This window comes from Dendropsophus ebraccatus, chromosome 8, assembly GCF_027789765.1.
Source record: "Dendropsophus ebraccatus isolate aDenEbr1 chromosome 8, aDenEbr1.pat, whole genome shotgun sequence".
Classification (NCBI taxonomy): Eukaryota; Metazoa; Chordata; class Amphibia; order Anura; family Hylidae; genus Dendropsophus; species Dendropsophus ebraccatus.
The window spans coordinates 38,771,422-38,796,727 of NC_091461.1; the positions used below are offsets into that span (position 1 = coordinate 38,771,422).

General features: G+C 42.9%; 1 protein-coding gene across 2 annotated transcripts in view; it reads right to left on the reverse strand.

The window, feature by feature from the left end:
* Positions 1 to 25,306, reverse strand: part of LZTS2 (leucine zipper tumor suppressor 2) — a 109,975-nt gene that overhangs the window by 70,082 nt on the left and 14,587 nt on the right. The window contains exon 1 of one of the 2 annotated variants that reach the window (XM_069980190.1): positions 21,752 to 21,818. The exons of the other annotated variant lie outside the window; for it this stretch is intronic. Within the exon in view, the coding sequence (XP_069836291.1) occupies positions 21,752 to 21,803 (52 nt within the window). The 5' untranslated portion in view covers positions 21,804 to 21,818. Of the gene's footprint in view, positions 1 to 21,751; positions 21,819 to 25,306 lie in introns of those variants that run through there. 2 annotated transcript variants of the gene reach the window in all.

Genomic DNA, 25,306 nt, shown 5'->3' on the forward strand with positions numbered 1-25,306 from the left:
AGGAGGGGAGCGTAACTGAACCCTCGAGTGCCCACCCTTCCTGCAAGTATCCAGATGTTTCTGTTACAATCCTCACAGAATTCTTTCCATTGAGTTATTCTCTTGAACCAGGGCTCGTAATCAAATGTGGCTGAGTTTAGCAAACCTCCCTTCCATCAGAATCTGACAACTACAAAGTGTTAAAAACATTCCGACAAGACAGGAAGGATCGGGAAAAACCAAAACCAGGCATCTGGACAGGTCAATGGAAGGACTATTCCACATTTTGGGCTTGAAAAAACCAGACAGTTTAGGGCTCTTAGTAAGCATCGCTATCACGTTTTCCGATTGGTGTAACACATGTGATCCATAGTCAGGGTCAGACAGGGTGCACCAGGGGAGCCAGCCTTATCATAACAGGCCAAAATACAGTCATTTGGCACAGCAAAGATATATCCCTTCTGAAACAGAGACGTCTAGTAGACTCCTTGCTGGTTTATCAGTCTGCTTAAACTTAAAGACCTTTGTGCTTGTAGTGGACATAGACATGTGCCATATGTGTAAAGGGGTATGGTAAGCCCATAGGGCTATAAGGCCCCCAATATACATTAGAAAAAGAGTTGTCCAGACCCACCAATTTTGGTGAGACCACCCAACTATCTAATGTGTATGGTGGTCTACAGGCTTTCCTCCAACTGACAATGTTGGGAAAGAGAAGGATCGGGCATGTAGGACCTCTAAGCCGAATTGTTTTCTTCTTCATGGATATAAATGAATGCTAAAGGAGTGTGGTAGTAGCAAGTGAGTATAGGAGAGGTGTTGTTTCGGGAAGAAAGCAGCCATGTTTTTCTAAGCCTGGACAAGCTCCTTAAAGTGTCACTGTTGTTATAACTTTCACAATCTAAATCAACAGTAGATGTGATATAAAGCAAGTTTGCCATATACATTCATTATTTTTTTTTGTTATCATGCTGTAAAACAAAGCTGTCATTACCAGAAATCCAGGTCCAGTCTCCAGAAGGCAGATTTTCTGACTTGTGCTGGTTGAAACAGACTAAACACAGGAATTCCGTCCAGTACAGAGAGTCACGGCTCAATATATCCATCAATCACATGACTGCCTTCTCTCTGTGAGCGCTCAGAGGGCCTGGGATACACAGGACGTCCTGTTTTCTGACTGTTTCCTTTTTTTTTTTAGAAAAAAAGTCAGAAAACAGGGAGTGCCGTGTTTCCATAATTAAAAAAGAATTAACGTAAATTGCAAACTTGCTTTATATCACATCTACTGCTGATTTAAATTTTGAAAGTTATAACGACAGTGACACTTTAAGCTGACCATAAATATTAAATTAATATTGATTTTAGCAGGATCAGCTGGCCATCTAATGTATAATGCCTTAACTTAAATAAGACCTGTCCCTACTTGAAAGTTCGAAAACCCGAAGGCTCACCTGGTTTCCAGTGATGCTTTCTCTTACATCTGTGGGCACCTGTTCCCAAGATCAGGCTACACCACATGATATCCTTAAGGTCCTTTTACATGGACATATTTGTCAGCCGCAAACAAGTGCTGTTTAGCGAGATTGGTGCTCATTTACATAGCCTTTACACAGCACAACTAATCGAGCGGCCGGGCTGCACGAACAATCTTTGTATTGTTCATGCAGCCATGGAAACTGACAGCACGGCTATACATACATCTGTGCTGTCGGCTTCTAACACACAGAAGTGCATACTTTTCTTTCTGCAAATCTGATGTGAATTTACTATGGATTTTGACTTCAATAGGGAAGTCCAAATTAGTAGTGTTGCACAAATACTGTGGATGAGCACCATAATCCGCAACCGTCAAGACATTTACATGACTGCAACAAATCAATACGAAAATCTGCACAATCTGGGGCAGATCTGTCACTGTGGATCTACATAGGGCTACACTGCAGCTTGGGAAACCTTGCTATAAGTAATTAATTCACCTGCAGCACCTCTACTGGAGAAATAAGGCATTACATACTGTATATTCAAATGGAAGGTTTGTCTATAACACAGGACAAGACGGCGCTCTAGAATGTTCCCACACTGGACAAACCCTTTAAACAGAAATATAAAAGTCCTATACAAGCACTCTGTACCTGAAGGTCACAGCCATTCCTCAACTAGCTGGTAATTGGCTCCATATGTTCTTCCTTCGGCCTGATGTGCTATTTATTTGCTCACTTCTATGTAGAATCCTTCTTTACCTACAATCTCAATGCACACTTCCAAAGCCGGCTCTTTATGCACTCGGCATAACATTCCCCCTCCCTCTACACTTCTTATATAATATTGCTTATGCCTACAGCCATAACATTGTGGTCAACCAATTTCAAATGTTGTAATATGTTGTGAGCCGAGTGACTTTTAAAAGAGGATTATAATACGCCGTATGAAAATACCTCCAAGTACGGGCTCTAGATACAAAAAAATATTCATTTCCTAGTTAAAAATCACAAAATGCGAAGATTCTAGCGGTAATTGTTATGGTTCCCTCACATGGTATCACTACAGCTTGCTTATGAATTTTATTCTTTACTCTTTTCCTGTCAGAGGCATTTGCTATGCAACTCTCCCATACCTGCCCCAGAGCAAGGGATATGGCCATCTTGATTACTCAGTAGTGTTAAAGGGGTACTCCACTTATTAAAATGTAACCCTATTGAATTCCTACCCATAATCTAAGCTTGTTTGTAATAGGGATGAATTGGGATGTTAGTCTGCAGCATATACTGACTGGTAAGTGCAACTACAGAACCCGGGCGAACCACCCGCCACAGATTCCGCAGCTAACCCCCGCTTGCGGCTGTGTGCATTTCTGCCTGTGCTATAGACTCCATTCCAGGGTCAGGCAGATTCCGCTGTCCTCCTGAAGAATGAAAGGGTTCATTCTTCGGGTGGACGGTGGAATCTCCCTATGCATAAAATACTACAAGATGAGGTGGATACTTGCCAGTTGGCTATGAGGTACACTGCATGTTGGGAGATGTAGTTTCCCAGCTGGCCCCATATTGAATATAGACCAGCTTTTAGAAAAACTTGAAACTCAGGAATGGCAGCACCTAGAAAGATGGGAGACGGCTGAAAATACTCAAGGGGACTTGGTAAAACCAGCTAGGTTTGGAAGCATTTCATTTTTTAGCTCTTGGGTGGAATACTCCTTTAAGCTAACCTGTCAAAATGTTTGGGTACGGCAACAGTATCTGAACCTGAATGGTCAGCATTTGATTCCCAGTAGCTCTAGAAGTTTAATGCAGTGTATCCATGTTTTCCTGGCATCCACAGGGTGGCATCCAACTTCTGCAGCCAAGAGGAATCAAACGCTGAGCACTCAAGTTCAGATAATGTTGCTGAACCCGAACATTTTGACAGGTTTGCCTAACACTTAACACAGGCCTGAATAGTTTGGGTGGCGTTCAATTATTTAGCCGCCTCCAAAAAACATGGTTCCATGGACTTTATGTGAATTCCAGCATACGGCGTGTTCAGTCTGTCCAAGTGTTTCTTGTATATCTTAAGTTTTATGTTCCTGTTCTTGTTGCTATTTATTTTGGCATATCTTTATTCCTGTTTGTGTTATCATACAGTATTTGTATTTGTAAGCGGTTTGTTTCCTTGCAAGTTTGAAGTTTTGCTCAGCTTGGATTTCTCTAGGTCCTAATGCCTTCTTATTGTTTGTACTAGAGAAAATACTTCATAGTCTAAGGGCCCTATTACTCGGAAAGATCATCATGCCAAAAATCGTTATATCGTTCGAAAATTCACGTGTATGTCGTTGATCGCATCTTTTGAACAGACCATAAAATCATCGGTAATTGTTCACAAAAGTTTCAGTGTATGTATACATCATATGCCCAACTAATCGGTGCTCATATGCAGAGCTTTTAGGGAGCATAATCTGTCATTCAGGCCTATTAAATGATTGACAGAGAAACGTGAAGACGACGGGAATGATTTAAATGGCATCACAATAGATCCAATTATTCATTTGTTATCCAGTTGCTGGTCCTTTTACACAGGCTAATTATTAGGTTCCTTGGAATAGGCCCACATTAAAGGGCCTAAAGAGGTTTTACTGGCCAAATGGACTGATCAGCAGGGTGCCAACACTGGGCCCCCACGCCGATCAGCTGTTTGGCACCTGCACTACACAGTGAATGATGTCTGTGTAGCGGTGGCAACCTGTAACTACAGCTCAGCTCCTCTTCATTTGAAAGAGAGCTGAGCTGTAGTTACAGGCCATCACCGCTACACAGTGAACAGGTAACTGTTTCCGGCCTTGTTCCCTGTGTAGTGCAGGTACCAAACAGCCGATTAGGAACTGATGAACTATCCTGTAGACAGATCATCAATTTATTTTAGCAAGATAATCTCTTTAACAGAAAAAGAAAAAGAAATATTGATACAATATGGTGTCTCATACTGTATGTTTTTTCTTGTGACAGACTGCTGGTCATTCTGTATAGTTCTACTGTAAGTCCTGGGGATATATGAGTACTGAAACCCGCAGATAGGACCCATCAATAGCTGAACGTAGAGCTCAGTTCTGCTGTGTAGTGACCAACCAGCGCTGCAATGAGTATACAATAATGCATGTTAAACCACCAAGGATATTTAACATTAATCCATAACCACCATGATTATTAGATATCAATACTATCAACCATGTTTAGACCTCAAATATAATTGATTTTTAACAGTAAGAATCTCCTGACCCAAGGGGTTTTATAGGATTACTGATTACTAGCTTCTACGAAAATAGTACAATTAGAAAGTTGCAAAAGTATCCTTCTGGGGTACAGTAAAAAATATTTGTGGGGTACAGTAGAAAAAAAATTATTTTTGGGTCAGTACAATTACAGTGATACCAGATTTATGTGTTTTTTATGTTATAGTACTTAAATAAAATAGATATTGCCATACTCTGACCCCTATCCTATAACTCTGACTTTTCCATCTATGGAGCAGCATAAAGGCTCATTTTCTGTGGGTTAGCTGTAGTTTTCAGTGTTATGATTTTAAAGTTATTTTTTTATTACTTTTTGATCTGTGTTTTGGTAGGCAAGATGACCAAAAAAATGACAGGCTAGGAACCTTCACTGCTCCTCTTCCGTCAACATAAACATAACCCTGGAGTGATCTGAGGACCGAGGGTGACCCAACCCACTAACAGCCTGAATGCCATGGTCACTATTAAATGGAACAGATAATCCCTTTAAAGTTCAAACTAATTTAGTTGTTATATTTATGCAACTTTATTGTTTAACCATTACTTATACAGTTCCTATATTAAACAGCAATAAAGTAGGCCGTGACCAAATATTTTCCGCCTAAGTTTGTCAGTTTTTCTTAGGCATGGTTGTATGAGAATGCCACAGTTTACATGTCCCACTGAGGAGATGGCACCTATGGGGGATTTTTTTCTCTCCCTTCTCATGTCGAAATACTCGCAACTGAGTTAGGATCCTATTACATGTTATTTTGTTCGAATTTTATCAATAATCGTTCTGTGTAACTGCAGCCGGCAATCGAAAAATCGTTCATATGTCGATTTAAATCTGACTTTAAAATCATTGTTAATAGTTGGCTGTAATTCCGCATTCTTTCACTAATCATTCTGTGTAATATAAAATTGCTCCTTACCTTGCTAGGATCCGATAGAGTAAACGATCGCTGTGAGGATTGTAACGAACGACTATCGTTCTGTTTAATATGGTGAATGATTTCAGGTTAATGAAAAATCTCGTTTGCGATTGTTCATTGCCTAATTGTTAAAAATCGCTTTGTCTAGTAGGACCCTTAGGGTCCTATTAGACAAAGCGATTTTTAACAATCACTAGAAGAAGCCCGGCAAAAAAGTATTAAAAAGTGTTGTATTGCCCCCCAAAAGTTATACAAATTACCAATAAACACTTATTACAGGTAATGCACATAAAGTGCTTTTTCCCTGCACTTACTACTGCATCAAGGCCTCACTTCCTTGATAACATGGTGATGTCACGACTCCCAGAGCTGTGCGGGCTGTGGCTGCTGGAGAGGAAGATGGTAGGGGGACACTGAGGGACACAGGGCACTGGAGGGACACTGAGCATCCCCCCGCCATCATCCTCTCCAGCAGCCACAGCCCCCACAGCACTGGGAGTCGGGGCGTGACATCACTATGTTATCCAGGAAGTGAAGCCTTGATGCAGTAGTAAGTGCAGGGAAAAAAGCACTTTATAAGCATTTCCCGTAATAAGTGTATATTGGTGATTTGTATAACTTTTAGGGGGGCAATGCAATACTTTAATAAACATTTTCCCTGGAATTCTACTTTTAACGATCGCAAACTAGAGGTTTGTTGTTAACCCGAAATCATTCTCAATATTACAAAGAACGACAGTTGATAGTTACAATCGTTACAACGATTGTTACTACGATAGTTTACTCCGCCTGATCCCAGCAAAGGAAGGAATTACACTAAACGATTAGCGAACAAATGTGGAATTACTGCAAACGATTAGCGAACGATTAACAATGATTTTAGGGTCAGATCTAAATGAACAATCAACAACACGCAAAAAATTTTTGATCACTCCCTGCAATTACATTAAACGATTATCTTTTAAATTTGAACGATTTGACAATATTCCGCACAATAATTGTCCCGTATAATAGGGTCCTTAAGGGGCTATGTATCAGGGTTGTTTGGTGATCTCCCCACTGGGAGGCACCCCTTGGCAACGTGTTTCCTTCAATGGAGGGATATCTGGCTATTCCCATGTTTTCAAACTCGCAACCGAGGTTCCACGGACCCCTTTCTTGCATATTCAAATTTTATAAGGGACAATGTACCACTTGAGACTCTTGAATAAGTCCTTTTTTTTGCTGATCTCCCCGAGGTCAGTGATTGTTGTGTTTTGTTGATGTTTTTCTCATAAGAAAAATTTGAAATGTAATATAGCTCAGATAGTAGGCAGGGTAAGCAGACACTATATATCTCACCATAAAGTTATAAATATACACGGTTGTGATAATGCTTCTTCTGTAATGGTCCATTTGTTGAGTCATGAATCAAGGAGAATGAACTGTTCATGTTCTTGTGATACATAAATTAAAATGGGAAATTAACAAGACAGTTTACCTCCGGAGCTGCCTTTCTGTTTTTGTTCCATTGCTGCCAGTACTGCTTTTGAAGGAAGTTTATTTGCAGCCGTGAGAAATGTCACTTGGTACAAGGCTGCGTCTGATGTTCTCCATGCCTTGGAAAGGACAATCAAACAGATAGCCAGAAAACATACAAATATCACATGGGCTGGATTCCATCTATTCGCAGTGAAGCCCTTCAGAAAATGTAGACATAAAGTCATCTAAAACTTGCTTTGATTTTTATTTTCTAATGAGATACCCAAAGGGATTTCCAACTATATTTAGCTACGCAAGAATATTTCCCATTTGTAGAAATAGGTCACTAGAGGATATTGTATCATCTAATGATAAAAAAGAAATATGCAGTATCTTATTTATAATAGAACTGGGTAAAGATCGCCATACATTTTATACTGCTCATGGCAGGTTCAGCCATCAGTATAGGGTGTATGTATGGGGCTCTCGTGACCATCCACCGACAGATGATATCAGTAAAGATAGGGGTCCGTGATGAAAAACCAATGCCCAGCCCCTTTGTATTGCGACTCTCCCCTCCCCATAGAGAACACACGATTACTCGGTCGTGCAAAAAGTTTATGTGTATGGACAGGACAGGTGAGATAAGTGACGACTGAATGATTATTTGGAAACCAGTTACTGAAGGTGTATGGCGACCTTTAGACTAAGATCGGCCAAACCCTAAGATGTCTAACATGCATGGCGGCCTCTTAACTCTACAGCAATAGATGATGTCAGTAAAGAGAAAAGTCAGCTGTGCAGAATTTTCATCACCCATCCCTACTGTTTTGGGGGGAGGTGGGGATAGCCCAGCACCAAAGCAGTGGGAATGGAAGTTACTCTACCCCATAGATAACATATGAACATTCAGCCATGCTGAGCATTTGTGTGTGTGGGGAGGTTGGGACGTCTGCAGCCATGTAATGACACTGTGGTGTCCCACCACTGTGGTTCTTTTACTTTTCTTTTCAGGTCTCTTACACCTGTCCAAAAAGCTATTTCATAAGATTAATTGGTGATAAAGTGTTCAGAAGTTATTTCAGTGTTCCACCGCTAGATGTCAGTGTTGTATACGTCTGAGTATTGCACAGCTGTAGTTTTTGATGGGTTAAAGTTAGAGATGAGCGAACCAGGTTCGGGTTCGAGTCCATCCGAACCCGAACGATCGGCATTTGATTAGCGGGGGCTGCTGAACTTGGATAAAGCTCTAACGTTGTCTGGAAAACATGGATACAGCCAATGACTATATCCATGTTTTCCACATGGTTTGCTCATCTCTAGTTCCAGTTGTTTCTGTACCACATGGTCTGTGCTGACCAATGGAGATTCTTCATTCTCTCAACCGATCTCTATCCTCTTATTCCTACACACACACACACACCTCCCCACCAATCCCAGGGAAGTGCACTTAGACCCTGTAGGAAGTAGTCACTTGGGGAGAGGAAGTTTAGCGTCACTTAGTTAGTTCCCCTCTTATTCTCGGGGGAGTAGAACACACACAGACCAGGCATCCCAGCTGTACTTAGCCAGGGCCTTGCTCTGCCAGGTTCCCTGTCCGGGACAGACCAGCTGTGATAGTGGACAGACACGTGTATGGGGAACGCAGAGGCTTTCTTTTCACAAGCGATACTTAAAGACACAATTATTCTCTTCTTCTCAAGTATTTCACCTTACAAGTTCCGGCAGAGCACATTACTACACTGGGTTGGCACTCTCCCGACAAACTCCTCTCCACTCTTCTGAACTCTTTTATTCTACTCAACACTCAACTGAACCAGCACTGCTACTCTACCTCATCACTTCAGAATCTCTCAGCACAGATTCAGTGAACTTAAGGCTGGGTTCACACTACGTATATTTCAGTCAGTATTGTGGTTCTCATATTGCAACCAAAACCAGGAGTGGATTAAAAACACACAAAGGATCTGTTCACACACAATGCTGAAACTGAGTGGATGGCCGCCATATAACAGTAAATAACTTCCATTATTTCAATATAACAGCCGTTGTTTTTTAAATAACAGCAAATATTTGCCATTAAATAGCGGCCATCCACTCAATTTCAACATTGTGTGAACAGAGCCTTTCTGTGTTTTTAATCCACTCCTGGTTTTGGTTGCAATATGAGGACCACAATACTGACTGAAATATACAGCCTAAGGCTATGTTCACACTATGTATATTTCAGTCAGTATTGTGGTCCTCATATTGCAACCAAAACCAGGAGTGGATTGAAAACACAGAAAGGCTCTGTTCACACAATGTTGAAATTGAGTGGATGGACGCCATTTAATGGCAAATATTTGCTGTTATTTTAAAACAAAGTTTAGTGTTACATTGACTTTTCACAACAGTTCCAAAAAAGTATTAACTCCACAAAAAAAAGATTAGGTGACTATAACACGTATGAAACAATATGGGAATATTCTGTATTTCTGAGCTCAAAATTCTGGCTGCTGAAGATATCTTACAAAAGCATACTTAAAGGGAATCAACCACACTAAAAACGCTGTTACAGCTCTAAATAGTATGTCCCTGTATGCCCCCCAGCACTGTTCCCAGACATATAACTAATTGCTGTGACTGTTACTTATATGTCCCGAAAAAGTACTTTGTAAAACACACCCATCTAGTCATGTGGGTGTTCTGGAGCTCCTAAGCGGTCATGGTTGGTGGGAAATCTTGCTGTCAATCACACCTTCCTGAGAGAATCAGCACATAGGAGGTAGCTACGTCGGCTTTATGTCAAGGAGACACATGGTACCGTTCATACAGATGTCTGTGCTTCCATATATGAAAGATGAAAAGCTTTCTGGCTCCTTTCCCTATTGCTACATATTTAACAGCTGCAAGTCCCAAGCAGGGTCAGGAGGCATTCCAGCTTTCAGAAGTCTGGGAAAGCCTCTGACATTTTGCACTGAAGAATAAAAGCATTTTTCTATGTTATGGAAGCAGATATGGATATATGAAATGTACCATGTGCCTCCTTGACCCAAAAGTTATCTAATGGGTCATTTACACATTGCGTATACAGTGGTACCTTGGTTTAAGAGTAACTTGGTTTAAGAGCGTTTTGGTTTAAGAGCTCACAGTTTTCCAAAATTGTGACTTGGTTTAAGAGCATCGCTTTGGTTTAAGAGCTCCCAGTACTGGGTGGGAGCGTGAGTTAGGGAGGGGCATGGTCTGTATAGCAGGGTCTACAGCGCTGTACTCTGACCCAGGAAGTCTCCCTAGCAGATCCACTTCAGGCTGGGGCTTGCATCCGGGGACAGGACTGTGGAGGTAATCTCTTCATAGCTGTAACCCCTGTCTCCTCGGACAGAGAGTGCTGCTATACTGTGCCCACATATTCCCATGCTGAACAAACACCCCTTTCCCATTGCTGTCATGTGACCTCTGACAGCTTTCCTGCTTCTCTATTCTAGCCCGTTGTACTATGCTACTGCATTATGGGGATCTGCAGTTCCACCCTGTATCTACAAACTGCTGCTGTGTTATCAGGGTTATGCAGTTACTATACATTATACATCACATGCTGATTGTTATGCTATACAGTAACTTATAATATCACATATTCTGCTGTTTCTGAATGTTTGTTTCATCTGTTTTACATGTTATTCAGAATAATAAATCATTATTTTTGGGGTGTGGAACCAATTATCTGCATTTCAATGATTTCTTATGGGAAAATTTGCTTTGGTTTAAGAGTGGATTTGGATTACAAGCACAGTCCCAGAACCAATTATGCTCGTAATCCAAGGCACCACTGTATGTATGGAAGATGTGCTGTGGAATGGAACTTCCAACATCATCATTCATTCTTATACCAGGAGCTCCGAAACTGTTTAAATGTTTGTTCTACTGTACTCAAACAGCTGTGCAGCTGTATCAGTACAGTAGCACAAAGATGTAAACTGTTTCAGAGCTCCTGGCATCATAATGATGGACTACTTAGCCCAGAATGGGCAGACATCTATATGAATGAATAAAAGGTTATTCTGTAACTCTCCCATAAACTATATATAAATCTGCTCATCTCCTCCTGCTCTATAACATGGTGCCTGCAGATTGGACTACATTTTTAGTGTGACAATTTCCCCTTTTAATGATTTGCAGGTAAGGCTGGGTTCACACTGCGTTTTTGCAATAAGTTTTCTTCATCTGTTTTTTGCAGAAAACAGATGCAGTTGTGTGCATTTGTTTTGATCCGTTTTTCCATTGACTTCCATCATAAAAAAAGGATAAAAAAATGGATCACAATGCATCTGTGCGATGCAGCGTACACAAAAACATGGTCAACCTAATTTGTAGGTACGCTAAAAAAATGGATGCGTTGTCAGTTTATTTTTATCCTTTTTTATAATAGGAGTCAATAGAAAAATGGATCAAAACAGATGCACACAAACGCATCTGTGTTTTCACCTATTTTTTTTTATTTTTTTTTTGCATAAATCGGATGAAAAAAAATAGATTGCAAGAACGCAGTGTGAACCCAGCCTTAGGGTCCTATTACACTGAACGATTTTTAAGCGATTAACGACTAATGATAAACGACCGCAAACGAGATTGTTTATTGTTAACCTGAAATCTTTCACCATATTACACAGAACGATAATCCTTAGTTACGATCGTTACTATTATCGTTATTGTGATAGTAACTAAAATCGTTTATTCCTTCTGATCCCAGCAAAACAATGAACAGTGTGCAATTACACTGAACGATTAGTGAACAAATGCGGAACTTAAGCAAATGAATCTGGAATTACAGCAAATGATTAACGATAATTTTAGGTTCACATCTAAATCAACGACATAAGAACGGTTTTTCGATCGTTGCCTGCAATTACACAGAACGATTTTTCGCACGATAATCATCCCATGTAATAGGGCCCTTATACAATGTCTATTATACTAACTGAGAGCTGCTACTGTATAATAACTTAGGGTGCAACTCAGGAGGTCATGCTCACATCGGTAACCTAACTATGTATACCTATCCCATCATTGTTATTCCCCAAACAGAAAATATCCTGAGGAGCAGGAGATAAAATATGTGTGGCACAGAGCCTGACACAACAGGTACAACATACACTGCGTTCCTCCAGCACAAACATTTTGTACTTGAAGAAGATCCCTCATCAGATCAGAGATAAAGGAACGGTTTACTAGCCATGGATGACTCCAAGTATACGTGAGTGACCATTTTAAAATGGGCCCCTGTCCATATCACCTATGGTTTAATAAGCAATGAGCAGGTTTACTTAAATCCCCATTGCCCCCCCTCCAATTGCCATTTTAGTTAATTGTTAGCCGCGTAGCAAAGTGTGGTTAGCGGCTGATGATTTTAGGTCTGGACATAAAGATACGATCAGCCGATGAGCGTTGTCATTAGCTGATCATTGTCTCTATTACACAGAACGATAATTGCCCAAATTGGCTGATTATCGCTCTATGTAATAAGGGCCTTACAGAGAACATCTTGTACATGAATGTGCTTTACTGTAAAGCTTTATCAATAAATCGCCTTTAGCAATGAGGTGTCATGGCTTGGGAACGCATACACTGGAAGCCACACACCACTGTTTGCTCTAGCTAAAGTTTGTTTGACCTAGAACATAAGCCATAAAGTTTTCGTAACCTGGCCAGTAAAGCAAGACTCTAGTAAACAGGTCCGTCATTCTACCTTTTCCCAGCCGGACAGATTTACAGACTATGGTAGTTACTTCACAAGGATTCCAGAGCACTGAGGCAATGTTTAATAAATGGAGTAGAAAAACACCATTAGGAATGCACAGAGCATGCAGTGTGTAAACGGAGGTGGCTTAGCGTACGGTATATACTGGACGCACTATGGGTCTTGTGGAGTCTGCAGTAGATTTCCCTTACTTGGTCATGAATGGGGCCTTGTACCGCTCAATCAGATTCCACAACGTTAAACACTTTCCCAAACTTAATTTCTCGTAAACCAGGATTTAAATACAGGCATCTATCTTCCTGCATGGCCAACGTGTTATTTTTTACGGCTGTAGTGCATAAATATCTTTATTTCCCAAAAAACGCCCCAGCTTTCTATACAACAACCAATAGGCCTACTGAGACTGACAAACCTATCTAGTTAAATAGCAATATTCGGAGCAAGAAGTCAAAAAGTAAGATATACTATATTACTCAACGCGTGAATAGTCGGTTCTTGAATGTGTTTGAAGTTGAAATAAAGGCTACATATGGATCTTAGTGACTTTGACACCAGACAAACAGATAAGCCATCACTTAATGATTGGTGGGACCAACACTTGGGGCCCTACTACGTGGAGCAATTATCTGCCAAATCAGGCCGATATTGTTCCGTGTAATATAGACAACAAAATTTTGAAAAATCATTGGCCACCAATGATATACTTACTCGTCCAGGCACCCCTGGTGTCCTGCTGCCTTTACCGCACATTCCCTACTGCAGCCACTACTGAAGCCATCTCTGAACTGAAAGGTCCAGCCAATCACTGCCACTATCCCGTCTCACTTCAGAGATGCCTTCATTAGTTTCAGTGGTGGTTGCAGCGAGTGGGGGAAAGGCAGCAGGACATCGGTAAGTATAGCTTTATTATTTTCTACATGAAGCAAGGGCTGCACGGACATTGATAACGATATATAAAAAGCCCTTGCCACGTGATTCTCGAGCCGTGCAATAGGCACTGTAAGCGAGCACCGTTCTAACAGATCGGCAATCACTTACAACTATCAGGCCATATAATACCACCCTTAAGGGGCTCCTACTATTTATGACCTGTTATTTTCACATTTAGTTTTTGTTAAACATATATTTTTGAAGATTTTATGGTGTTTTTTTCCATTAGATTAGATTTCCAGCCACCTAATAGGTTTGGCAGTGCGTAATGATAAGCAAACATTGAACATTAGGCATTTGACTCCCAGTGGCTGGAGAAGTTAGATGCAGCCCTAGGGAGCCCTGGAAAACATGGATACAGCCTTGAGATGAAGCAGAACGTTCTGCAAGTCCACCTATCACTAGCGATGTGCCAAATTTACCCCCCTACGGTAGACTGGACTGCTGGATTTCAACCTGCTTACTCAATTTGCTTTCCTTAATTTGTCGGGAGGAGTTGTGAAGAATATCTGTCTTTCAATTAAGAATAAATGATTGTGAGGTTTTAGACAAAACAATGATGTGATGCTATGATACATGGCCACAATCCACAGACAGATCTCATCTCTTCAGAGTGTAAAGCTGGGGGGCATCAGCTGGCAATGCAGCTCAATGACCCCTGAGATCCTGATTCTAGATGCATAAAGCAAACATAATATGTGACTGTACTGTATGTAATATTGCTCAGCAGGGCGGCCGGAATAACATATGTCTCTCCTTCACAATCATCGCGTGGCATTATATGGAACAGCAAGTCAGCAATGTCAGTTCTGCAGCCAATAAAGCAACTTTCCCTAAACAACAAAGGTAATTTTAACATGGGAATCAATCACCAGGAAGGAATCAAAAGTGATATTAGTAAACGACTTCTATAATAGAGAACACTGTAAATGTAATACCAAGGATTACGGCATCAACTTTTTAACTTAACCTCTTTAGGTAGTTCAATGCTGAAACTATTAAACTTGAGTTTATTGGTTATGTATTGTAAACAGTTATCCTTTTAAGAAGGTACGGAATAGGTACAACACCATTTATTTGTAACATAGGGGGAGAATTATGAAAGGTTGTAAAATGGAGAAGTTGAGTAACCAATCAGATTTCAGATCTAATTTTCCAATGTGTCTTCAGACCCCCGCTGATTATTCGTCTGATCCCCAGCAGTGGGGGTCTAAACATTGAGACCCCAACCAGTCAAAACTTGAAGGGAACCAATCAGCACGATTGTGCTGATATGGTTCCTTCCAGCACCACATAGGGCTACTGTGCAGCTCCCAACATGTACCAGTCAAAGCTGCGGCAGTAGCTTGATGGCCCTATTCCACGAGTCGTTTGGAGGAGCAAACGAGCGCTATTAGCGCTCGTTTGCTCCTCGATCCCCGCTCGCTGCCGCCGCTATTCAACACGCCGGCAGCGAGCGGGTGAGTGCGGGAGGGGCGGCGGGGGGCTGCTCGGGTGATCGCTGATCGTCCGGGCAGCCCATAGGATATAGCAGCGCCTGCTGCCGATGCTCCTATTCAACGGAGCGACGGCAGCAGATGGCTGCTATATCAGTCGCTTGTTTTTCAACATGTTGAAAAACAAGCGACTGCAACGATCAGCCGACATGAACGATGTCGGCTGATCGTTGCACTCTATTCCACGGGACGAATATCGTTCGTGGCGGCCGATATCGGCCGAATACGAACGATATTGCTCCTCTAAACGACCCGTGGAATAGGGCCATTAGTAAGCATAAAAAAAAAAGAGTTTTATTCTGCCACGCGAGACCAGAAGCCGTCTGTGACTAGTCATAGCTCTCTGCCAGCCTGCATGCAGTGCGGATAATTGACAGGCAGAGAGCCGTGACTAGTTCTCGCTGACTAGTTCCTGCCCCTCTCCTGGCCTAGTACTACTGCTGCAGCCGTGGCTCATACGTTCCACGAACTACACAGTATCTCTATAGTCGTACTGATTGGTTCCATATAAAGCTTCTCTTAATCTTAATATCAAAAGTTTTTGTAAACGATAAGAACACTTTAAAAACCTGAACATAGTGTCTACATCCGAGCCTAGAATGCACTGTAGTAGTGTGAGCCTACATTGATTTCTATAAGCCCCAGCCTCCACAGTGGTATAATGCATAATGATCAAGTATTGTTAATTAGAGATGAGCGAACCAGCCGGATTTCTGGTTCGTATGAATCAGAAATCTCGGCGGCTGACTCCTGCTGTCTGCTGGCTCCGTGCAGCGGGTGGATACATCGTAAGGAACACCTGGAAAACTGGGATACAGCCAATGCCATTTCTATTGTTAATCATCTGTCATTCACATGCAGGAGCCCATGAATGCAGACATAACTAAATTCACTAAATAACACACATTACAAAGTTATACATGCCGTCCAGGCATGAGGGACGGATGGAGCGGTTCGGCCGGCCTCCCGAAGATGACATCATTGTCCCAAGATGGCGGACGGGGGTTGACACGAATCAGGTGAGTATATTGCATCACACTTCCGGGTCTAGCATGGGTGGGGGGGGGGAACACGGGAAAGGGGGCCACTCACTATAAATTTGTAATGTGTGTTATTTAGTGAATAATTTTGAAACGCCGCGCTACCCCTTTAAATACACCAGTAAGACTAAGATAATCGGCATTTGTCACCTTGGGTTATTACACCGTGGTGCACTAGCCTTGCCGAAGAGATGTTTCGGTGAGTCACAGTAAAGTTATGGCATTACCATGACTCGCATGCGACCTCAATGTTTCCCTATAGGTGAAAGAGTTACACAACAGTTACAAGACTTCCAGCATGGTCAGAATTGTTGAAGCTGTGACAATTGTTATTGTTAAGCCCTGGGCTAATGTCTACGGAAGCTACAGTTGACCTACTAATAAAAAAAAATGATACTATGACTGATGCTCAAAAATATGTAAAGATAGAAATGGAAAAAATAATACAAAAATACTATCCTCTATAGACTGTTATGTAACTTTGAATAGACATGATTTAAACTGATTGTATTATATGGTGTAACACATTATATATAATGGAGCGGGATACAAAAAGCACTATATCTGGCCAGTGCTGAATGGGGGGGGGGGGGGGGGGGTTGGGGGTTTCTCTGTAGGGACATACTCTTACGTATTCAGGTATTCACAATGGATTGATTCTAAGGACGTTGTCTTTTTCTCCCTCTATACGGGTATAAGGATATCAGGACTAGAAATTTCTGGCGCATACTGCATTATCCCTTTAAGCGGGAAGTCCTGAGTTGCGATGACGTCACGACTCGGGGGAAATACCTGTCCTGGCTAATGGACTGGCCACTCAGCCAATCAGTGACTGAAAAGGCATCACGCCCAGTCACTGACTGGCTGAGCGATCTGTCCATCAGCAGGGTGGTGACGTGTCAGCGTCCGCTCACCACAGGCACGAGGAGAGGTAGGTTAGGACTGCTGATCAAATTCCCCCCGGCTGCAGGATTTTCAAAACGGCCAGATTTCCTCTTTGAATACAAGTTTTTTTGTGGCAGGGTTCCTCTTTAGGAAGAGAAGGAGAAGGTTCCGCTTTTCTCAGATAAGCAGCAATCCAACCACTCGGACCCCCGCTGATCCTGATGGAACATCAGCACACAAATTCAGCCCTCACTCCATTCATTCTCTATAGGGCTTCCGAACATTGACAGAAAACACTGTATAGCATCACCATACAGTCATTATTAAAAAAAAATTATACTGCATTTGTATATTTTTCATTAAATAAACATAGCTCTATGGAATAGTACAGAAGCCTGTGTTATTCCATCCAGGAGTAAAATGCAAACCATGAAGGAAACCACCCAAATGGGGGCAAAATTAATACTTTCCTGGGCACGTGGTCTATGGATATGTGTGCTATAGGTGTTTTGGGAGATTTTCTTATACATACAACACACTGACACACAAGCCTAAAGCCCCTATTACACGAGGCGACTGGAGGACATCGTTCATGTCGGCTGATCATTGTGTTCTATTACACAGGACGATTATCGGCCGTAACGGCCAATAATCGTTCCGTGCAATAGGGCCTTAACAGGTTGCGAGGGCCAGTTGTGTCTTGTGTCTGGCCATTTAACTTCAAAGAGAGATACAGGTGCTTTGCATACAAATAAACCTAAAGTAACACTAGACTAATTCTCCAGCCAAGGAGTGGCTTTGTTTATTTCCTTTGCAGAGAAGCGATTACTTTGGGCACAGAGCATAGTGGAGGGGGCTCACACAAGACAAATGTCTGTTATGTTGTACAGAGACAAGTGCAGACACACCCTTACCGTCTACCAAGGGCACCCCTCCATAATCCTACCTGACCTTGCCCTGGAATACACAAGGCAATGTCCAGGTGACAAGCAAAACAAGGAGATCGCTACGACTGCACAATGATCTCTATGTGGATACAGGTTGCAACTGCCTAAAGTATTGAAGTGCCATGAAGTATTCTGGATAAAAAATAGTCAGAGCAATAAGCCTTATAGGAGTATGGGAATTTATCAGCCATTTCAGATATTCAGTGATAACTGCTGTTATTAGGACTTATGGTGCGGTTCCCCCCAAGTTCCTCCTTTCCTTCAACTTTATCTAAGTAAAGATGGCCATATACTGTATAATGACGTCAGCAAAACCTGCAGATAATGGAGGGACTGCGGCCTCCTGACTTTTCAATAAGAGATGCTACACCTGTACTGGGTCTGCAGGACTATCGATATCTGTAAGCGTCACCTGAATGATGAGGCCCTGATGAGATAACCGGGTCACTGAATCCAAAACAAGCTCCAGAGCAGCTGTCCTCCATACACACTATGCTCACATTACACGATGCTCCGAAATGGCTCCTGATGTTGGCGATTTTCTGCTTTTCTAAAACCTGTAAGCCATTACTGTGAGCGAGGTGCCATAATACAAAGTCTCCTTTGTATTATACTGTACTGAAATAGACCGCTGGATTTCCATGGTGTTCCAGGTTTATGGCCGTGCACACATTTTACAAAAAAAACAGGTGTTGAAAACTATAAGGGGCCAAAGTATGTATGTAGCCCAATGAAGACTGGAAAAATCAACACGATCCTCTGTTTCAACCCAGGGTATGGTATATAGGTATAAATCAGGGGTCTCAAACTCGCGGCCCTCCAGCTGTTGCAAAACTACAATTCCCATCATGCCTGGACAGCCAAAGCTTTAGTTTTGCAACAGCTGGAGGGCTGTGAGTTTGAGACCCCTGGTATAAATAAAACGTTATGTACATACATATTTTATGTCTCTTTTAACCTCAGTGCTTCAGTATAATTTAATCGAGTTTATATGTAAACCTTACAAATCCCACTTTTGTAAAAGACTCCATATATATCCTTTTTGAGGTCATGTTCCTTTTTGGTAATTTGTTTCTTCCATGTGTATAATATGTTATGTGTATCTGCTTGTACCACATTATTAACAGGTTTCACTAGATATTGCTGTTGTTTCAGAAACCAGGAGGTTATAAAAGGTAACACAAGCAGGAAGTGAGTTAATCTGTGGCTTGAACCACTAGGCAAAAGGCGTGGAGCAGTTCCAGAATAAACAGGCCAACCAAGGAGGACCCCCAAAGAAGTCTGTAAAGAATGTTGCAGGGAAATCTTATAAGTCTTCTCAGTAAGCTCCAACCCAGTTCTGCAAGACTATTATAAAAGAATATAAGAGACCGTGACACGAAACAACAATTGAGGAAAGTGTCCTTTAGTGTGTAATGCAGTATGTGTGCATGTTTATGTATGTGTGTGTATGTTAACATCAGCATTTGTTGGTGTTGTGATGCCGCTGTCTTATGGCTGTACTTTGGTGTTGTACTTCTAGGTATGCCCCTCTCTGTCAAGTATCTTTTTTGCCTTAAGGGCCTATTCCACGGGTCTTTAAGAGGAGCAAACGAGCGCTCTCAGCGCTCGTTTGCTCCTCGTTCCCCGCTCACTGCTGCCGCTATTCATCGCGACAGCAGCGAGCGGGTGAGTGCGGGAGGGGGCGGCGGGGACCTGGGGGGGGGGGGGGGCTGCCCAGGTGATATCTGATCGCCCAGGCAGCCCATAGGATATAGCAGCATCTGCTGCCAATGCTCCTATTCAACGGAGCGACGGCAGCAGATCGCTGCTATATCAGTCGCTTGTTTTTCAACATGTTGAAAAACAAGCGACTGCAACGATCAGCCGACATGAACGATGTCGGCTGATCGTTGCACTCTATTCCACGGGACGATTATCGTCCGTAGCGGCCGATATCGGGCAAATACGGACGATAATCGTTCCGTGGAATAGGGCCTTTAGAGCCCTATTACACCAAATGATTATTGCCCATATCGGTTGGTTTAGTAGGTCATGTTAAAAGTCAATGACATTGTGCATGTCGGCTGATTGTTGTCTTTAATGCTGCATTTACACGGAGTGATAATTCGCCCAAGCGAACGATTAACGATTTCGAAGTAATGATGTGTTTTTTATAACGATCAGCGTTTAGATGGAACGATATATCGTTTGGAAAACTCATTATTGCGATCGTTTTGAGATCGCTTAAAGAAGCAGTTCAGTTTTGGTTTTTTTCGGCACCCCGGGTAGCCACTGTCATGTATACTTACAGAAGATGATCGGTGTCCCGTTCCCGTCGGTCAGTTCCCGTCCCGCGGTGCCGTTCAAATCGGGCGCGCTCACTTCCGCCGGCGCTGTGACTCCTCTTCTCTCCCTTGTAATTTGAACGCCGGAAGTCACGCGGTTCCATAGCAAATGCATGGAAGCGAGTGACTTCCGGCGTATAATCACTGGTCAGAGAAGAGGACTCGCAGCAACCGGCGGAAGTGAGCGCACCCGATTTTTCAATGGCACCGCGGGACGGGAACTGACCAACGGGAATGGGACACCGATCATCTTCTGTAAGTATACATGACAAGTGGCTACCCGGGGGGCCGAAAAAAAAAAACTGAACTGCTTCTTTAAGCCTATCTCACACATAGGGTGAATCGGTGAAAGACTGTTTACACGCAGCGATCTGCTAATTTTTAGCGAACAACAAACGATGATTTGAGAACATACTGAAATATCAAAATGAATGATTTCTCGCTCGTCGCCTGATCGTTCACTGTGTTTACACAAGCCGGTTAACGCTCAAATGCGATCGTTATCGCAAACATTTGAATTGTTCGTGTAAGAGCACCATAAACATGAACTATAAAAACAATAACGATACACAATATGTGTAACAGGAGTGGCGACAGCAGACCACCACTCTCTTCTATGGGCCATCCGGATTATCTAAGCATTGTCCAGGCAGACCCTCCTGCAGCTGCCTGCACTCCTCCTTCCCCCCTTTCTGTTCCTCCCTGCTGCATGTATTAGCACGGGATGGTAAACAGGAACGAGAAGCAAGCTTGCTTGCTCCTCAATATCAGGCCGTGTAATAGGCTCCTTAATTGCAGTTAATCGCACGCTGCCAAGCTCTGATACTCAGCTGTGACACCATGCTTAGTCTGCTGAAGGGGGGTGCCAGCATCAGCATAGGTTTTGCAGAAGCTTGATGCCAACACAGATAATCGTCTCGTGGAATAGAGTGCAACGATCAGCCGACATCGTTCATGTCGGCTGATCGTTGCAGTCGCTTGTTTTTCAACATGTTAAAAAAAAAGCGACTGATATAGCAGCGATCTGCTGCCGCCGCTCCGTTGAATAGGAGCGTCAGAAGCAGATGCTGCTATATCCTATGGGCTGCCCGGACGATCAGCGATCACCCGGGCATCCCCCCCGCAGCTCCCCGCTGCCCCCTCCCGCACTCACCCGCTCGCTGCGGCCGCGTTGAATAGCGGCGGCAGCGAGCGGGGAACGAGGAGCAAACGAGCGCTGAGAGCTCTTGTTTGTTCCTCTTAACGACCAGTGTAATAGGCCCTTAAGACTAACCTGCGGTTATAACAGTCTGAGTGAGATTACTTCTGGCCTGTCCTATTGACATTAACGTGGATCTGCATTCACATTTATCCTGGTTGTCATTGGAAACAGTCAAGAAGCTTGTTGTCAGATATATTCTCAGAGTTCCTATAATGCAAAAGAGAGCTGGTGCAATCCGTATGCAGACTCACAAATGGCTCATTGCAGAATTGCTCCATTGACATTGCCAAGTCCGTCTAGAAGAAGAAGGAAGTACAGTAGATCTATAGATAGGTGAAAGAAGCTACAGCAAAATTAAGAGTTCCAGATGTCTGACTAAAAGCTGAATTTTAATATTTTTCTAGCCTAAAGTAAGGCCTAAAGGCTACATACACCTTTGGGCTATGTTAACACAACGTGAACACCCGGCCGTTGATCTTTCCGGCCACGGAGCTCTGATGCGGGCGCATCAGTGCGCCCGCATAAGAGCTTCCCATAGCCCACAGTGAAGCAAGCGGCCGGGTCTTTCTTTCTGCGGCCTGAATTCACTGAATTGCGGCCGCAGAAAACTGACATGTCAGTTTTTTCCAGCGCCGCATGGGATCCCGGCCGGAGCGCATACGATGTGTGTACGCTCCGGCCGGGATCCCATTGAAAATAAGGCTATGTTCCACCCCTCAAAACTACGGCCGTAGTTCTGCGGCGAGAACTACGGCCGTAGTTTTACATAGTGGGAACATAGCCTAGGAATGGGAAAAAAATAATTGTTACATGTGTTAATGGTTGGCTTGAGCTAAAAATGCTGCACTAAATTTGTGTCTTCAAACATTAATTCACTTTCAGACACCCTGATATTAAATTTGCCGGTAGCTTTTAAACTTCTTTGAGTGGAGAACGGCGGCAGCAGGAGCTGTCAGCGCTCCCTTGCTCCTCGTTCCCTGCACGCTGCCAGCGCTATTACACGCATCGGCAGCAAGCGAGTGAAGGGGAGGCTGTGGGGAGCCCGGGTGATCACTAGATCGTCCGGGCAGCCCATACAAGATAGCAGCGGTCTGCTATCACCACTCCTATTCCACAGAGTAACGGCAGCATATAGCTAAGTCATTTGTCTTTCAACATGTTGAAAGACAAATGACAGACAACGATCAGCCAACATCGTTCATGTCGGCTGATCGTTGTTTTCTATTACACAAGACGATTAGCGGCCATAACGGCGGATAATTGTTTAGTGTAATAGGGTCTTATGGTGTGACAGCACTGCAGCCCGAGACCATGCGAAGATAGCACAGGAGAACCCCAGGAGAGCGGGGTTAGATAAGGAAAGAATGTTTATTATATTCAGACACAGCTGTCTGACAGATTCTTCTTATCTCTGAGAGATATTCAGATGAATGACTTGAGGCCAAAACGGTCCACTATTGCCCTGTGTAAAAGGGCCAGCAATCTCTAACAAGCTCGGCTGAACGCTTCATTTTGCCATGCTAAAAAATTGAAGTTTGTTGGGCGCACATCTCTCTGTGTAATAGGAGATGTGTGGCCGACGAACCAATAAAGCAAAGCTCCACGCGGACGATACTATGATCACTCACACTGCCCTCCTTACACACCAGTTAAGTTTCGAGCTACAAGATCTGCGCACATCTGTTTGCCTCCCATTGAGCCATATAAGAGAGACCTTCACAGCCGCAAAGTAGTAGAAAATATTCAATGAAGACTATTCAGAAAGTTGCCACTATGTGTGAATGTGAGCTACGTACACAGCAGTTCTATGGCTGCATTTTAGTATCTGCCCCAACAGCCAGTCCAGCTGAATTAAGATCTCCCTTTGGCTTCTATAAAGACCGTAAATGTTTAGGACCCCCAGGGGTGCAGGCAAAAACAGGACAAGGTAAAGTAAGTCTACGACATAGTCAGTTACCATTGTCTGGTCCATTCATGAGATTCCTTGTTCTCAGTATACTGTGAATGAAATGATGAAGGTGCATTAGAAAGCTAAATGGTTCAAATGTAAATGAACGTCCTGTATGACTGGTCCTGCCTGACTATCCTGTTGATCTGTACAATGGGCACAGTGCTAATAATCTACTATTGTGCTCTGCTACTAGGTGGAAACTCCCAGTTTATAGTCTTCAGACATGTGAAGTGGTAATGGTCAAAGGCCGCGTCTATCTTTTGTATTGTCCCGGTGCATCTAAAGTGAAAAATGGATCAACATTACAAACAGTCCTGTAAATGAGGGTGTGAAGGTAGATATTATGGCTCGCAGTCTGTGCACCCAATTCTATATTGTCACATAGTGCATAGAGTATATCATAAAAGTCTGATAGGTGAAAGATCCATTCCCAGTGCCCCCATATATCATGAGACTAGGGAGTCCTCTAATTCTTCAGCTTTTCAGAGTGGAGGATGAGAGGTTGTGGGATCTCGATTTATAGCTTTAATATGCATGACTGTAAAATACTAATAATGTAATATAATATACTAAGGGCCAGTTCACACAGAGTAAAACTGGCAGAATCCCGCCAGCCTCAGTGTAATACTTGCTGTCTATGGGAGGGCTTGCGCGTCTCCTCTCTCCGCGCCTCTTCATTCGGAAGAATTGACATATCAACTCTTTCGTGCGGAGAGAGGAGACGCGAGCCCTCCCATAGACAGCTTGTATGACATGGAGGCTGGCGGGATTCCAACAGTTTTACTCCGTGTGAACTGGCCCTAAAGATGCAAAACACTTGGGTGCTACAAGGACTACAATCTACAGTGAAGAAAGACATGTGCAGTGTTCTTACCTCAGGGGTGACAGAGAGGTGAGTTGGGATGCCCAGGGGTCTAACCCCCATCTATGAATGATATAATATATACTGTCAGTATGCCATAAATATCTCAAATAGAAATGTGCCTACATTTAATAGCATCACTGGCGGTAGAACAGTCTGACAAAGTTACCCACAAGCCAGAAAAGACCCTTGTCTTCTATCTAGGAAAGTAATGTGTCTGATCAATGGAGGTCAAACAGGATAGGTCTTGTGTCTCATGGTGGAGGTCCAACAGGATAGATGATAAGTATCAGATTGGTGGTCCACCAGGATAGGTGTTATGTGTTTGATCGGTGAAGGGCCATCAGGATAGGTGATATGTGTCTGATCGGTGGAGGTCCAACAGGATAGGTGATATGTGTCTGATCGGTGGAGGTCCAACAGAATCATTGAAAGGTGTCTGATTGGTGGAGGTCCTCCCATTGTGAGGGGATGGAGTATCAATTTACTTGCTTAATTTACCCTGCATTCACAGGGGATGCCAGTAGGAGTTTGAGAGGAGGTTACACACTTATGTGAATAGGTTATACGTGTCTAACCTGAGAAAAACCCTTTAAATAAACTACTCTGGCCAGCCTGGTGCTGCTCACCAACTATACTATTAGAACATTACAAGAGGATGTAAACTACACAGTGTACTTTATCTCATGTCTTCATAGTGCTGTAGTAGAACACATCTCCTTCTGGTCCCTTCCCTCTCTGTGACGTTTTTCGGTGACTGACAGAAATACGATATCAGATTAGTCATGCATTAAATGCAGAGTAAGCAGTTCCC